We start from the raw sequence: 16823 nt of genomic DNA, 5'->3' as shown, positions 1-16823 counted from the left end.
GTTCTCAAACCATTTTTTTTTTTTTTTATCAATAGTGTACGTCAAAGTTTCTCAATACTGGTCCTCGGGGCACACCGTTCAGCCTGTTTTCCGTGTCTCCCTATTCCCAACGCAGGTGATTCCAATGACAGCTCCATTAGCAAGCTCTGTAGAAGCCTGATAACGATCCTCACTTGCGATGGAAAACATGCTGGCTAGTGAGCCCCATTGACCAGGGTTGACAAACACTGATCTAGTGTTTCCTTGTTAATCGCTGGGTTTATGTTAAAAAAAAAAAAAAAAACGCAATAAGGGACACCCGCAACAAGCTTTATTTTTTAATAAACGTTTTAAGGTTGTAAAACACCTCACCACACACTTTATACAATGTTCTCATGGAGGCATTTACATTTTCTCACATTTTCTTGTTCTCAATGTTCAAATCTTCATAAAATGAAAAAATATATATATAGGTACACTACTGTTCCAAAAAAAGCATGCAAAATTGCTTTAAAAAAAAAAAATCTGCGAGGCCGCGAAAAGTGAACTGCGTTACAGAGAGGGAACGCCGTATTCATTTCCAGCAGGTTTCCACACAATATAGGCCTGAAAAAGCTCCAAGTCATGTCATGTTTGACTTTTTCCCTCCAGGCTGGCGTAAAAGGCGGCGTCTCTGCGATGCTTTTGAAGTGGCATGTTCCTGCGGACGCTGTGGATTTGATCCAGGTCGACCTCCACCAGCGCCACGCCCGCTCGCTCTCCCCCGCAGTCGGCCGTCACCACTCCCCAGGGGTCCACGGCCAGGCTGTGGCCGTAAGACGAGCGCCGGTCGTGGTGCCGGCCGACCTGTGCCGCCGCCAGAACGTAGCACTGGTTCTCGATGGCTCGCGCCCGCAGCAGCACCTGCCAAATGAAAGGGACTTAGCCCTTACAAACAATTCATTCTTTGACCTCAGCCAAGAACATCTATTGTAACCTTTGATATGAAAATGGTGAGTGGTCTTCCATTAATCTTTGATAATAAAAATGTTTACTTGTTGCACAATTTGAAGTTATTGTTCACCACTAAAGGGAAGACGTCACTTAAGAATGCCAAAGATTGAACTTCTCAGTCAGAGAAGAAGAGAAGCGTGGTTTTGGCAAAAAGCCAGGACCAAATTAGCTCTTTCAGGTACATTATAAAACGGATTACCAGTATGACATGACTGCTGAATTGAAACACAAACCTATCTGACTTGTTTACTTAGAGACACTATCAGGTATGAAAGATTTCAACATCGGTCACCAGGACAACAATGATCTCCAAAGTACGCAAAGGGATAAACCGTTTAACAGTTTGTTTGAAGTGCATGATGAGTTACTAAATTTGTGTCATGGACATATTCAGTGCTTAACTTGTCCACTCCCAGCCATTTTCATTGAAGCAACCACCTTCGCTCCCGGCTGTTTGACTGGATTTCGACTGATTTTGCAAGGCCCACAGAATAGTGTTGTATTGCTTTAAAAACATGGAAGCTACCAAAAGAAAGATTAGAGTCTCTTCTTTCATCGGGAAAAAAAGGTATATTTCTATCTGTTTCCGTTTTTCAGCAATTAGCATTAGAGTATAGCTATGTTTCGTTATTATTCACAAATCTATTTAGAAATGTGAGTAAAAGAGCTGGTTTGCAACATGGCCCTGCTTGATCTCTTATACTCTGCCGCCACCTGCTGGCCGTCTTTGTAATAACTACCATTCTTCAAGCATCCCTCTTCAGTTAAGAGGCTGTATCAAAGCATTCTGAATGCTCTAGCATAAAAAACTTTTTAATACGTTTTTGGGACCATGGTAATATTTAATAGAACATATTTATACGTTTTTGGGAGCAAATGAGTTCAAAACAGGTCCAATTTGACCCAACGGTATGTAAGGGCTAAGAGCTGCACAGGTGGCATGCATGGCATGATCGTCTCCTACCTCCCAGTGAGCGGCTCCTGTCACCTCGGTGAAGGCCGACGGGAAGGTCAGGATCTCAGCGCCGCTCTTTTGCAAGGCCAGCGAAAATTCTGGGAATCTCAAGTCGTAGCAGACTCCCAATCCGAGCTGACAGGGAAAGGTGGCATTCGTGAGAAATGGGACGTCAACACAGTGCGACTGTCAACGCGGAGAAGACACCTTGCCAATGGGGGTTTGGACCGGCGGTACCAGCGAGGGTCCCGGGATGGTGTAGGCACTTTCACTGAGGGAGACGCCCTTCTCAGGAAGCTCCACGTCAAACAGGTGGCATTTCCGGTAAGTGGACACGATCTCTCCTGCACGTAGATGAAAATGTGGCGGCGCAAAGGAGTCCACGTGTGTTTGACGAGAACACTACCTTGATTGTTAACGATGACGTGGCTGTTGCAAATTCGCGACTCGGCCTCCAAGTCGCATCCTCGCTCATGGAAGCCCCCCAGAGACAACCAGATGTCCAACTTCCTGTGACAATGGGCGGGGGGTGAGAGGAATGTGATTTGGAGTTTTTCTAGATACGAGCCTTCATTTGGCAGATTTGTTGCTTTGACTTGAAATACAACGGGACCAGAGAGAGATTTTTTTTTTTTTTTATGGACACATTTTGAGAAATATTTTACTGTCAGGTGGTATGGCCAGTTTTAACATATATGACTGCAAACTCTAGTGCTCTGTGATTATATGATCGTGATTAGTGAGCGGCTGTGAGCATATTCACATATGTGGTCGCAAAAAGTAAACGATGAGCAAACGTGCAGTTTAACGCGCAGCTCAGGACAGCGAATCAGCCAATGTGAATGTATGTCAGAAGTAGGGCTGGGTAAAAAAACAAAAAACAAAACAACGATTAGCAATTAGCAGCTGAATACTCTGAAAAGCCTTTTGCAAACTCCACATGATATGAAGCAAATACCGCAGGGGCGGCATGACTCAGTGGTAGAGTAGTTGTCTCCCAACCCAGAGGTTGTGGGTTTGATCCTATGCCATTGTGACCACGTTGAAGAATCTTTGAGCAAGATACTGAACCCCCAGTCAACTGTGATTGGTTGTTGACACACACACAAGCACTGCATCTTGATCAAGTCAACATGCTCACAGATTATTACAATCAACCAGAAATGCATCACAATCACATCATCACACTGAGGTCTAATGTCTCTTATATAACTCAAGCAAACGTACCTGGCCATCAGAGCGTATTGCATCATTGTGTCTCCCAGCAGGGTCTCCGACAGCGCCAGGGTCTCCTCCCGGCTGGATCCGATGTAGTCGAAGGCCTCAGGCAGGAAGGCCATGTTGGCACCTCGCCGCTTGGCCTCCTCCAGCAGCTCTTGGGCAGCACGCAAGTTGGCCCGCTTGTCCGCGGTGACGTTCATCTGGCACAGAGCAGCCCGCGGGGGGCAAGAGCTGGACATCCTGCACACAGAACGTGTCATGACGTCATCTAGCATGCTTCAGTCACGGTCGGGTTTGAACAACGCCATGCAAAATGGTTTCTAAAACACGACAGACAAATATTGATAGAATTATTTGCATTATATTCGTCGTTACATGTTACATGTGCATTCCATGTCCATTTGCGATGTAGTTCCGGCTGTAGTCTTTCACTAACTCTTACTGTACTGACATAGTAGTAAAGTCATAATAACCGTAAATATTTAGAAGAACGACCATGGTCCGCTCAGAGCAAATAGGCTGCTGTCAAGAAATTGTAGTTTCCAACCATTATTCCACGAACTAGGACACACTGCCGCAGAAATTAGACTTGTACGTGAAATTCACGGCAACATAGCGCCGAGTAGAGAGTTGTCGTCCGGTCTGTATCCGTTTACTACACCGTGTTTCAGCTGCAGCTGTTTTTAAGAGTGGTGTGTCAATACAATTAAATCGAAACGCGATTGTGCAGATTACATGTGGAGGAAATAACAAATAAAGTACCTGCTGTGTAGCTTTGTTGTCCAACCGAAGAGCAAGGCACTGATCTCGACCGATGACCTCAACACTGACAACAACATTGGCGCAAATCATCACCTGGACACCTTCATGTTAAAGTTTAACTGCCAGCAGCACCAAGACGCGTTTTTGCACCGCTGATATAACAGAGACAGAAACATTAACGTGTTTGTTGGCTAACTGAGTTCACCAGAGACGTCCTGTCACTGAGTTGCGAGCCTGCGAGAGTGAGTAGTGGTACTTTCGAACAGGCAATCTCGCGGGCAGCACTTCGCCTCCTGACAGGGGTCTTCTTTGTCAGCAAGCTCGATCCAAAATGGCAGCGAACAGTAGCAGCACGACTTCCAAATCCGGAGGAAAACAGTCCGGGCCTCCCGCCGAACAGGTACCACCACCGGCACCGAGCCCATTTTTTTTGTGGCCGTTCGGTTCCGGCCACTCCGTGTGGATCGACAGGACGAAGACGCTAGGCTAGCCAATGCTAACGATAGCTTCTCATCGCAACCCCATGCCCGGCGACTATGCTGGTGTCGGTGTGAAATGTCGCAGTAAATGCGGCTTCGGAATAAAAAACAATTTGTCAATGGCGGATGCTTTAGTTGTTTTACTTGGGGATTTATGCTTTTATATATAATAGTGCAGCTCTACTCTGTCAATCACACAATTGGTCTTCTAACGTGCTTGTCATTATTGTCATGCGTTTTAGTTTATCCAAGCTGACTTTGGCTGTGAAAATGAACTCACTTGAGTGTTTTTGTTTGACAGGTGGTGGCAACATTTCAAAAGATGCGTCAGGAACAGCGCAGTTTGGCTTCCAAAGCAGCCGAGTTGGAGATGGAATCAAATGAGCACAGGTGGGTCTTGCTTGCATCAGGTTTTGATATTTGCATAAGATAAGGAATAAGTAGTCATGGATGGTTTTGCGTTGCTTTGACGTAAATCGAAAAATATTGTCGAACCATCAAAACCTTTTTATTTTCTTGGCCAAATGACCTGAATCAGCATAAGCCATCATCGTAGATAGCGATACTGCCCATAGAGCAAGAAAGATCAATGGAACCTCTTCGATTGTATTAAACTCTACACACCTACCGTCGATGGTTGAAATAATACCACAATATCATTTTTGGCCCATATGGCCAAGCCCTGTGATGTACAAAAAATGTGCACATTTCGATTGATGGTTGACTGTGTTCCTTTCCACTTTCCTTTGTGAATGGTTTGTGTGTCTCCGCCAGCCTCGTCATTGACACTTTGAAGGACGTGGATCCGTCCCGCAAATGCTTCCGTCTCATTGGCGGCGTGTTGGTGGAGCGGACTGTGAGAGAAGTTCTGCCGGCATTGCAAACCAACAAGGAGCAGGTAACAGATTTGTTGATAAAAATGAGCATTTTGTAAATAAATAAGTATTTAGATAAAAATGAAAAAAAAAAAGATATTTTCAATAGCAATGAACAACCAAAACAAACATGCATCTAGCGGAACCGTCTGTCCTATTGAGAAAGTGACGGTGCCGCTCCATTTTGCATCCCCACAGATCTCCAAAATAATTGAATCCCTCAACAGCATGATGCGGGACAAGGGGCGCGAACTCACCGAGTACAGAGAACGTTACAACATTCGCCTGGTCGGCGAAGGCGAGAGCGAGGGAGACATGCAAAGCCAGTCGTCGGCGTCTCCCAAGGACAGTGAAGGAGGCGGCCCGAAAAGCGGCGCTGGTGTTTTGGTGTCATAGTTTTTGGGGATGTTGTGGCTCTCAGGGTCTCTCGCATATTGAAAACGTGGAAAGAAATCTCGGTTGAGCAATGGAATCTGCATCAAGATTTTGTACTGACAACTTCAAAATGTGACGTACACGACTAAATGCATTTTCTGTTCTGGTAGGGCTGCAATGTTGTTTACGGTGTGTTGGTGTCGCCAAGTCCTCACACGTTGGAACAATGTTTTCTTTTCTTTTTGTTCTCACAAGTTTCAAGAATAAAGATGTTTGCTAAGGTTTTTGTTGCGAGTCCTCCGATGCTCTGCACTGTATGCATCTTCTCACACATTAGTGATTTGGAAACAAAAGTGTACATCTGCAGCTCTAACACGTTACAACATAAGACAAAGATTGACATTTAAGCACAAATATTCCAAATAATTCTGCTGAATATTGCATTTGTGGGAGGAGTTAAGCAGCTAAGTTAAGCTGTTTTTATCCATCTCGAAGGCGGCCGTTTTGCACGATATCGCAGTTGCGCAGGCTCAGGCGATGACCAATCACGGGCCGGCTCACAATTGTGATGACATTTTCAGTCGACAGCAAATCTACAAACATGCACGAGGACTTAACGTATAATTTTGTTTTACACTTCCAAGATTGTGATCTATTTTTATTTACTTTTTTTTTTTACTAAAGCTCCATGCTCTCACCGCACCAATATGAATAAATGAATTCAACAAATGGGTGACATTTTATCACTCAATATATTCATTTATAATGTCATAGTAACTGTAAAAAATATTTGTAAATAACTAGCTAGTTATGATCATTCGCATATAAAAACAAAGACTGTCCCTTTTCAAAAGTGAATCATTTAATCAATTCTTTTGATTAGATTGTCATTCCTAATACAGCAACAACGCAACTACATATACTGTACATTTGAGCAACTCTGACTCGAGCTTGTATCCAAAAACCCAAAAAACTTGTAGTATTCAGTTTGAATTTGTAATAACCTGAAATAAACACACAGTGAACTGAACCATGGCTGGCTATCATTATATTGACATTTCAAAATGACAAATTAACTTCCGCCATCCTTGCGTTTCTCACACCGTGTTGCTTCTCCGTTTAGACATGCGATGAAAAGGAAACGTGAGGAACTCGAATAAAGAAATACATGGAAAGGTTCGATGTTGGCGCCTTGGTATCGACCCTCCAACGCGACTCATTTTAGTATCGATGCTGTCGACAAGACGTCAAATGTATCCGCCGCCGCCCCCGCCGCCGCTCTTGCTAGCGTCCGGAGCATTTGCAGCTGCCAGCTAGCGGGGCTGCTATGCTAGGCTAAGCAGCTAGCTCGGCTCGCAAGATCGGCTCCGTCACTTTGTGTGGAATGTATCTGTCCAAGAAATGCTCGGCCTTCCGCATGGTGCTGAGCGCTCTGCTGCTGGTGACGCTGCTGCAGCTCCTCTACTTGTCTTTGTCCAAGTTCCAGGGAAAGCCGCAGCCGAACCGCTACTCGCGCCCCGGCAGCGCGGCGCACCACCTCAAGAACTCCCGCAAGGAGCGCCTGAGGTTCTCGCTTTCCACCGGCGGGATCTTTGACCGCAGCGGGCAGTATCGCGTGTACAAGAACTTGATCCAGCGCGACCTGACTTCCGAGCCCAACGTGCTGACGCTGGTCACCCACACGAGCATCAACAACCTCCACCACCTGGAGGAGCTGGCGGAGAGGTGGCGCAACCCGCTTTCGGTGGCGATCTTTGCGCACGGCCAGGACGTCGGCTTGGCCGCGGCGCTGCTGTACGCGCTCAGCGTCCTGTGCCCCCGCGTGCAGGCCCTGGTGGACTTCCATCTGGTGTGCCTCTCGGGGGAGACGGCCAGCTTCCCCGAACAGGACCAGCGGCACTTTGCCGGCCTGGACGACTGCGCCGCCGTCTTCTCGCGGCTGCGAGCCCACCGGGACAAATACCAGAACTACGCCATCGGCGCAAACGTCGCCTACCCCAACAACCTCCTTCGGAACGTGGCCCGGGGGGGCGCGGAGTCCTCCTACGTCCTGGTGGTCGACATCGACATGATGCCTTCCGCGGATCTGCAGCGGCGCTTCCTGGCGATGGTCGCGAGGCACCGGCCTGAGCCGGACCACGTTTTCGTCTTGCCCGCCTTCGAGATCCGCCACACCAGGAAGATCCCGGCCACCAAGGCGGAGCTGGTGCAGCTCTACCAGGTGGGCGAGGTGCGACCGTTCTACGAGGAGCTGTGCCCCCGCTGCCAAGCCCCCACCAACTACTCTCGGTGGGTCAACAGCCGCGCCGTCGACACCTCCGGCGTCCTGGAGGCGGCCTACGCGGTGACCTGGGTGGATCCGTGGGAGCCTTTTTACATCGGCCCGCGCAATGTGCCGCTCTACGACGAGAACTTCAAGCAGTACGGCTTCAATCGCATCAGCCAGGTCAGTCGAGTCCATGCAAACCCTGAACAAAAATGGCAACTTTACGAACTCGTCAATTTGCGAGTTGCCCCCGCCCTCTAAAAAATATATTTATTTATTTGTGTCCCTGATACGCCGTTGTATGAAAGGATATGTCTGGTCCAAACGGGGAGATTTTTAAACACAAAATTCTGGCTAGTTTTTTTTTAAATTCCCATTTACTCCTCATTTTTCATGGAAAACATATGAATCAATTTGGCTAATTATTTTGGCTGATATTTGTAGGAGCCATAATCGGCCAATTTAATCGTTCGGGTGATTAATTGGTCGGATCCTAATGTGCTTACTATTCGATCTAATTCTTAATATTTTATTATATGGCCTTTACATTTTATTTAGGATTGGGAAAATATTCTTAAGAAAAAATGCTATTTTGGGATATACAGTATATAGGTCTTTCTTGAAATGATCTTTAATAGTCTTTGGGAAATTTTATGTATCATTTTGATTCTCAAATGATTTGATGGCGGATCAAATTTTTGTTTGTTTCTTGACCCTGCTGTGACGTCGCATTCGTGGTCACTCGTTTCCCGTTTTTTTTTTGAGCAGGCCTGCGAGCTCCACGTGGCCGGCTACAAGTTCTCGGTGTTGAGCTCTGGCTTCCTGGTCCACCTCGGCTTCAAGATCCAAGGCGAGTTCCACGCTAGGAAGGACGAGGAGAACCAACGCAACCGACTCCTGTTTCGCAGCTTCAAAGAGACTCTGAAGGCCAAATATCCAAACTCAAGGAGGCGGTGCTAAAAAAAAGTAATAAAAAATGAAACCCATAAATTAAAAAAAATCCAAGGGTGACTGGAGACATCCTTTTGGGTTTCCTGCACACTTCCTCTTCATCTGAAGAGGAGCCGTTTGGCCTGTGATGTCGTACGGCGGCCACTAGATGGCAGCAGATACGACAGTCTTGACTGACTACTGCTAGTTGACATTGTACTTACTGTAGACATTTTTCGTGGTTGTATTGACTTTATATTGATTGGAAAATGGCACATCCCTCTGGAAATCATCACCTTATTGGTAGAGAAGATAACTTTTATTTATTTAAACTTTGTGTCCTTGCACTCCTTAACAGAGCAGCTTTTTTCTAATTCTCTGCAACAAGTATGAATTTAGCGCGACAAGCACAACGGCATACGGCAAGTATTTATCTATCTATGCCGCCGGTTCCTTTGTACTGTGAAAATCCATGGGAAATCTAGATCTAGGGTTTCTGAAGCAAAAAAAATAGACATTCTCCAATGTATCGGAGCTTATGGCCTACCGTGTGTATAAACATATGGAGCGTTTACGGTTCCCCCAACTTTTGATGGCGATGCGTTCCAAGCCTCCCCACAATAGGTGAATATTCACAAAGTAGAGGTTGACTTTTTATTTATTTATTTTAAAGGGGGGTAGTCTTTACGAACACCCTCTTCTAAACATTTGCTACATGTAACAAATGTAACTTTTCAAATGGTAAATGTCTATAATAAATCGAGAGCTGCTGATTGTAGGCTGCGTTGATCAATGAATGTGACGGGATACGCGCTTGTGCACGCCGCCAGGCGGCAGCACAAGACGACGACGAAAGGTCAGATTTACAACTACGTTCAAGTTTGTCTTTTTACTCTTGGAAAGGATTACTTTACTTTACAAAAAAAAGGGTATATATATATATATATATATGTGTGTATGTGTGTATATATATATATGTATATGTATTTAAAAAAAAAAAAACATTTATTAAATTTTTTTTAATTGATTTGTTGGATTTAAAAAAAAAAAAAAAAAAAAAGGAGAGCAATTATGATGTCAAATCGAATGAACAATACTGAGCTCTCCTGTAAAAAAAAAGAAAAGAAGAAAAAAAAAAGAGGAAAGGATTACTTTAGCCAGAAAACAGGTTACAAACGTCACAAATGGAAATCGGCGAAAGAGTGAATCAGAAATAACCAAACTGCGAAGTAGCGACAACAAAGTCCAGGTAATGACACAACTGGCCATTTATGATATTTAACACAAACCGGGCAAATTGTTATAGCAGTCAAATGACATTTCATTACATTACAAGGATCCAAAGTCAAATGTTTTTCGGTGAGCGTCATTTCACCAAGTTGACTTGGTGACGTTGGCTCGGAATTGTCAGTTGGTGCAAAACCCTCGAGAACTGTGCTAGCTAAGTAAGCTAGCTGATCACAGGACCGATGGCAATTATATGCTTAGTTATGTTCAATATGAACTTGTATTTTTATGAAACAGGAAATTGTATTTTAATAAGCTGCAATGATGTAGTCCTGGTACGATTGTGTTGTTGTAATTAGGAAATAAAAAACGTCGAAGAAAAAACAAAAATGTGTATTCAGTTATGTAAAAATGACACGTATTAACGATGAACCTTGCCAAGCGCTCGATGTGCCTTCGGTTTGAAGATTGCAAAAGCGCAAGCAGAAACCTGCGCAAGGTCGACTACGGGTAAGTTAACGACTCAATGCCGAGGATCCGTCATACAGAGAAACTCCGTTTCACCGGGATACGTTCTAATCTCGGATGACTCACAATGGGTGATAATCTACATGATCGTTTTCTTCCGGCACAACACAGAAGGTGTGCTGGCGCCACTCGGTACGTGCCTGGAGGGCCATCAGAGACGGGAAAAGTAACAACATTCTGTACTGGAGGAAAAATACAATGACTTGCATAAAAAAATGATTTTGGAAGAAGTACTCATTCAAATAATTACTCAAGTAAAAGTAAAAAGTATTTTTACCGCACGTTTCCTCCTCGTGTCATATAATTTGAAGGTCTCACACTATTCAACATACTAAAATAGTTCTCAAATGTGTAAAAGACATGTCGGTGACGTGCGTTTCTCAAAATTGACTTTGGATCTAATATTTTTGCTGTCCCGAAATCAGACAAAAAAAACGCTCTGTTCAAAATAGCCTGTTTTGGGGGCGTGTCCCTTTTATGTAAATAGCTGCACCAGGCCACGCCTAGGCCACGCCCTTCTCTCTCGAAGGGGCAGTGATTTCGGTCATGGCAGCCGCGTGCTAATGTTGTGAATGGAAACGAAAAACAAAAACACATTTGAGAACTATTTTAATATGTGGGAAAGTTGTAGCGATAGTTTGTGATTGCTTTTCGGCGATGGTTATTTTGCCGGAAGCGGCAAATCTCTCGCGAACGTTATTTTGCCGCGAATGCCTCCGATTTGCCGTGAACGCTTGTAGACATTTACAAGCGGTTACAAATAACACAAATGCGCACATTTGGGCAAAAGCGCGGTCGCGACGCGCAAGTCGTCCGGTCGCGACCGCTTGGCGGCCGGTTAGCGTCACAAAGTCACGTCAACTTGGTGGCGAGTTGCCAGGCAAATTAACCAAGCGCGGACGCAACCGCTTCATATGTTTGATCATATACTTTTCCCTCTCCACGGAGCATTTGCCAGCAGGGAGAGAAAAAGAAAGGCGGAGCCAGCTTCTCCAATTTTACACCTTTTTTTAAAACCTTTGCATTATTGATCGAAACCCCATTAAAGTGCATTTTCATACTACGGGACCTTTAAGACTGGTCATCAATCAATCAATACTCTTGTTGAGGGTGTGTGTGTCCAAGTTGCGCGTGCATGTTGGCGCTGTTGTGTAAACATGGCGGCTCATTGTATCATAGCCGCCCTGAGCTGCTCGACTACGTTGATCGATAAAGCGGACTTCGTGGCAACAGATGTTTTGCACTCGTGTGTGTGTGTGTGTACGTGTGTCTTTGTCTTTGCTACATTGTGGGGCCCATGTTTTTCCAGGTTTAACTGACTCGAAATTGTGGGGACATTTTGCTGGTCTCCACAGACCTCTTTTTCAGGCTTAAGACTTGGTTTTAGAGTTTAGGTTCGAATTGGGTGGTTATGGTTGAGGTTAGGGTTCGGAAATCATTTTTCATGGTTGGGGTATGCATGATGTCAATGAGATGTCCCCACAATGATACAAAGACGTGTGTGTGTGTGTGTGCGCACAATGGTGGCGGTGCTGAGCGGGTATGACAGCAGGGGTGCGAAGCTAAGACGTGTTAGTGTGGTGAGAAGGATTAGGTGGATCTGTTAGGCCTCCTTTTCTCTCCCCCAGCCTGGTGTCACATCTTGTTATTGGGGCGTTGCAGCCAAGACCGCCCGCACCCGACCCAGAAACCGTCCTTGCGTCTCGTCCCTTTCCGCGGGAAGCGTCAGGGAATGAAACGAGCCGTCGTGTCGGAAGTTGCCTTCCGAGCGACGGCAACTTTTGCGTTGGCTACTTTTGCTCGCTATCAACACTGCGGTGACGAAATATACGGTTTTGCGAAGTCCCGGGAGCCAAACGGACCGATGGAAACGCAATTGATACTTGCGGTTCCGGTGACTTACTAAAGGAACCCAAAGTAACAGTTCATTGTAGCCACATGTTCAAGTTTTGCTAACTTCAGGTTCGAGGTACTTTTCATTTCAAGCGATGATATTCGGCTCATTTATGGGCAGCCAAATTTGGTCATGAAAACGGAGCCCACCAAATTTGGTTTAAATTCGTTCTCAGAATCCAAAATATTTAGAAGCAGAAGATCCAGGAAAAATGTGGGTGGCAAACCCGTGGATTCTTTACGTTGCAGGGACTTCAATGGTCACTTCATTGGAGACACGTTTGAAGTCCGTTGCAAAGAAGTCCTAAATTGCAATTCCATTTGAATTGAGGAACAGGAAGCGGAATTGAATTTTGGAATAGCAGGAAGTAGACTTGAAATTCATCATGCAAAATTTAAGTCTTTAATAATGAAGCTTCACAGCATTAAGCATATTTACATGAATTTCATACATATATTGTCAGGACTTTATGTACACAACACAATACTTAAGTAGAAAAATTCCCGCGCAAATTTTGAATGGGATTGCTGACTCTTGTAAATGAGCGGAACCGTTTAAAATGTAAACGACTGGAATCGGTCAAGAAATGTGGAAGTTAAAATAGCAAAGTATATTTAAAGCATACTCAGATCAAACAAAACCATCCTGCCTCAACGACAAAACTTTTGGCCAGCTAAAGTGTTTGTAGCCGCTAAAGTTCTCAAAACGCTTCTGAAGGTCTCAAAAGTTCCAGGAAACTCACAATGCGTTGACTTGAGGATATTTGTACTTCGATTTGCTGCGATTCCACATTCTTTTTGTATTTTGGAAACCAAATCCTGCTGCCTGCCCGAGTTTGCTCATCGGAGCGTCCGCGCTTGCGAACGCGCTTGCGAACGCGAAGCGCAAAGCGGGACGACGAGAGCGCCGAGGAACGACGGACACTCATCAACCCTTTGACAATAAACTGAAGCCTGTTTTTGGTAACGAGCCCATTTTTGGCAACCGAGTCGGGTCACCTCTGGCGTGGCGACCCGCAAGGAGGGCCGACATGTGGGGGCGGCCTCCCCCCCTCCCCCCTCCCCCCGCCGCTGTGGGCGCCCTCCTGCTGCTTCCCCCCGCCGGCCACAAGCAGAGCGGCTCTCTTGGCCCGAGATGGCCGGGCGGGGAGGCGGCCCTCCTGCCAACCCGGCGCAGGAGAGGGCGGCCCTAATTGCTTTTGGCGTAAAGCTCCGTGACCCAGATAAGCCGCTGGAGATAAACCCCACTTTGCTCCAGCAAACCTGCTCCGGTACGCACCCCCCCCCCCCCCCCTCCTCTGAACTCCTCGGCAACTTCTGCCACGTTATTAGCAAAAGGCAACCAGGGCGGTTCGAGAATCTGGAGCGGTGTCGACGACTGGGGGCCGCAAAGTGGGCGCCGTACTAGTAGTCGCGTGCCAGCGTGCTCACGAGCAGGACCCGAAGACGTTATTAAGCCACGCCGGCGCCTCGGGAAGCTTGTCACAGCGCCGAAAGTCGCAAGTTGTCCACTCTGAGCGATGTCAACATCCCTGCCATCTTACGTTGCCACTTTCTGTCTAACCTTGAACACATTGATTTCCGTGCAGCGTCTTCACGTTTGTTCGTTTTTCTTCTTTTCTGCCTTCACGACAAAAACCTCGCAGTGTTCGACGTACGATTGTGCCAATAAGTCATTTGTGAGTCCGTGCGAAGCAGGCGGTGACCGGAAGTATGACAACTTCCTGCTTTTGTATCTAAGAATCATGGGAAATGTAGTTGTACAAGATGAGCTTTCTCGTCATGTCTTTCCAGCGTTACAATGCGTGAGCGGCGTGAAGAGGAATCTAGAATTTTGTCCTCTTTGCGTGTTCCAAAAATGAAGATAGATTTAATGTAAGAAAAATACACCTTTGCAAAAATGATTGAATAAAAAACAGAGAATCTCTGGACAAATAACTGCCTCTAATCATCACCTAAACAGGTGGGATTCAGAGCGTCAAACGTAGCTCTTCCGCGTGCACAACGGTTTCTTATAGTTAAGAAGACCTCCTCTCTTTCATTTGTAGACAAAACATACTCTCTGATACTTTTCCGTGAGCGATGGCGAAAACACAGTCAGGTGTGGGTGTTCAAAACAGATCCTGTTCTCAAGGACCAAATGTGTTTTCGCACAAAGCGCTGAGAAGGAACTTTTTTAGACTAAATAGTACGTCCCAGCTTAAGGTCAGCGTATACGAAGTCAACACCATCTGCTCTGCACAGGACACAAAACATTTCGACAAGGTTAATATAAAGAATTAAAATGTTAATAATGTGTAACAATGGTTAATAAAATAAAATGAAGTATTAAAAATGTTATAATATCTATCAGGCGCAAGGTCAACGCCGCAGCCAGCTTCTAATCGGGACTGAGCAAAAAAAAAAAAAAAAGCTTGGCGCATGTTGGGCGCTGGTGAAGAATCAACAAGTTAGCATTTAGCGATTGATACGCATGTGGATGGCCCTACGAATTGCCACATCGTTAATGGTGTTATTTAGTACTCAATTCGTGAGTAGTCACCAATACCAAGTGCTGATACCACAAGTACTTTTGATACACAAACCCCCCCCCAAAGATAACAATGACAGGTGATTTTAAAGGAAGGCCTGTCCATCCCAATATAGCATTTTCCCTCAAATTGCATGAAATTGAAGTTGGTCTTGGATTCTTCTTATTTCTAGTTCCTGATCATAAAACGGCCACAAGAGGGCGCACCACACTGGTACTGCACTGCAAGTTTTTCACCACTTATTCGACAACATAGAAATGTGACTGCATCTATTCCATTGTACTTAATTATAGGGATGTACGGGTTCCAATATCAGCAATCCTATCGGGCCGATACCCAGCCTTATGTCAAGGTATCGCTACTCATGATGACCCAAAACTCTTGTGAATGATTCATGATCAGGAAGTAGAAATGAGAAGAACAGAATGCTGCCATTCATGGAAAATGGGATTTCTTTCAAATGATGTCATTATTCTTTTGTGTGTGTGTGGATGTTTTATGTATCAAAAGTACTTGTAGCGCTATCGGTACTTGGTATCGGTATCAGTGACTACTCAAGAGTCAAGGAAAAGTGGTATCGAACATTGAATCACGTTCATTTTCCAAACATGAAGTAATGCCGTAGCCCTTTGGGGAGCGCACAAGAAGCGTGAAACGTCCCGGATATGAAAACGCCGTCGCTCGCGCTCGCTTGGCCTTCGCGGCGCGGTCGAGCGCGGCACGGCGCTCGCTATAATTATTGCGGCAGATTAAGAGGGTTTATATGTCAGATTAATTTTGATCGCGGCAGTCGCACAGTCGGCCGTCAAGACTCGACGGGTCCAAATCAATCAAAGCTGCGCCGCGCGGCGACAGTCTTGCTTTTCACTGCCGCCTTCACTTGCAGCTCCTCGTCCGCATTTCTCGGAACGCTCGAACCGCGCGCGTGCGCGCGTTTGCGCCACTCTCGCCCCCACCAACACCCGAAGTGCCACTTTTGACAGTGAAATCCCACAACACGCCAACACCCCGCTCGGCACCTGCTGCCTTCCCGCTCGGCCGCAGACCGCGGCGTCGGCGTGGACCGGCTCGGCTCGGCCCGGCCCGGCCACAGAGGATCATCGGGTGGGGGGGGGGCTAAGTCACCAAAGCAGGAATTAATGAGCATTAGGCTCTTAGGTAAGAATAAGACCCGCCTTTAATCCTAAACAACTCCACTAACACCTGTTACATGAACGCTCGCGTTACATACTCTGTGCTATTTATACACTCTAAAGTCCAAAATCTCTATTTGTAACCCTCGGCTAAATGGAAGACAAGTTCACTAAGTGTCCGTTTTTGGTGATGTTTGTGGCAAGCACAGAGAAAAAGCAGGTAGAAGCAAAAAAAAAAGGAAAGAAAATGAAGACAAAGGAATCAAAATACTAAATGAATCAAATCTAAACTTTTCAGCAATATCTACAGAATACAAAAAAAATACACTCTAAAAAGAGAATTGTTGAGCCAATTTAAAAAAAAAAAAAATTGGACAGCCATCTTTCGTCGACAGAAACGTGCTATTCGTGTTCCGGCACATAATCAGGACTCCCGATGCCAGATGGAGCAAAGCAGCCCCAATCGCTTCCACGTTTTCACAATACAGAAGTTTTCTTCGGAAAGCTCCCGTCAAGTCGCATTTGTCAGAAGATTTCAAAAGTCAAAGCCTGCTACTTGGCCGTCTCTCGCCAAGTCCACTTTGGACAACGGATGGCGCGATCCGACACTGACGAACAACTTTCGAGATCACTTTTCATTTCTTTGGAGGTTGGGCCGTCATTTGCGTCTTTTTCA

At 45.7% G+C, this 16823-nt stretch overlaps 3 protein-coding genes across 3 annotated transcripts; 2 read left to right on the top strand and 1 right to left on the bottom strand.

The window, feature by feature from the left end:
- Positions 1-304: 304 nt before the first annotated feature.
- On the bottom strand, positions 305-4156 carry nit1 (nitrilase 1). The gene is made up of 6 exons (XM_077545256.1): positions 3911-4156; positions 3155-3388; positions 2334-2437; positions 2135-2271; positions 1937-2062; positions 305-882 (listed from the first exon to the last, which is right to left on the bottom strand). Exons 1-6 carry the CDS (start codon positions 3985-3987, stop codon positions 607-609), a joined length of 954 nt encoding a protein of 317 aa, XP_077401382.1. The 5' UTR covers positions 3988-4156; the 3' UTR covers positions 305-606.
- Positions 4144-5923, top strand: pfdn2 (prefoldin subunit 2). Its single transcript, XM_077545257.1, has 4 exons — positions 4144-4310; positions 4691-4779; positions 5164-5287; positions 5463-5923. The coding sequence occupies exons 1-4, from the start codon at positions 4242-4244 to the stop codon at positions 5658-5660; spliced, it is 480 nt and encodes a 159-aa protein (XP_077401383.1). The 5' UTR covers positions 4144-4241; the 3' UTR covers positions 5661-5923.
- An 806-nt stretch (positions 5924-6729) lies between these two features.
- b4gat1 (beta-1,4-glucuronyltransferase 1) lies at positions 6730-10440 on the top strand. The gene is made up of 2 exons (XM_077545254.1): positions 6730-8085; positions 8674-10440. Exons 1-2 carry the CDS (start codon positions 7024-7026, stop codon positions 8863-8865), a joined length of 1254 nt encoding a protein of 417 aa, XP_077401380.1. The 5' UTR covers positions 6730-7023; the 3' UTR covers positions 8866-10440.
- The last annotated feature ends 6383 nt before the right edge of the window (positions 10441-16823 follow it).

The sequence above is a fragment of the Vanacampus margaritifer genome, chromosome 15, assembly GCF_051991255.1.
Source record: "Vanacampus margaritifer isolate UIUO_Vmar chromosome 15, RoL_Vmar_1.0, whole genome shotgun sequence".
Taxonomy (NCBI): domain Eukaryota; kingdom Metazoa; phylum Chordata; class Actinopteri; order Syngnathiformes; family Syngnathidae; genus Vanacampus; species Vanacampus margaritifer.
Note: the sequence above shows the minus strand (reverse complement) of the source record. Positions and strands in the feature narration are given on the sequence as shown.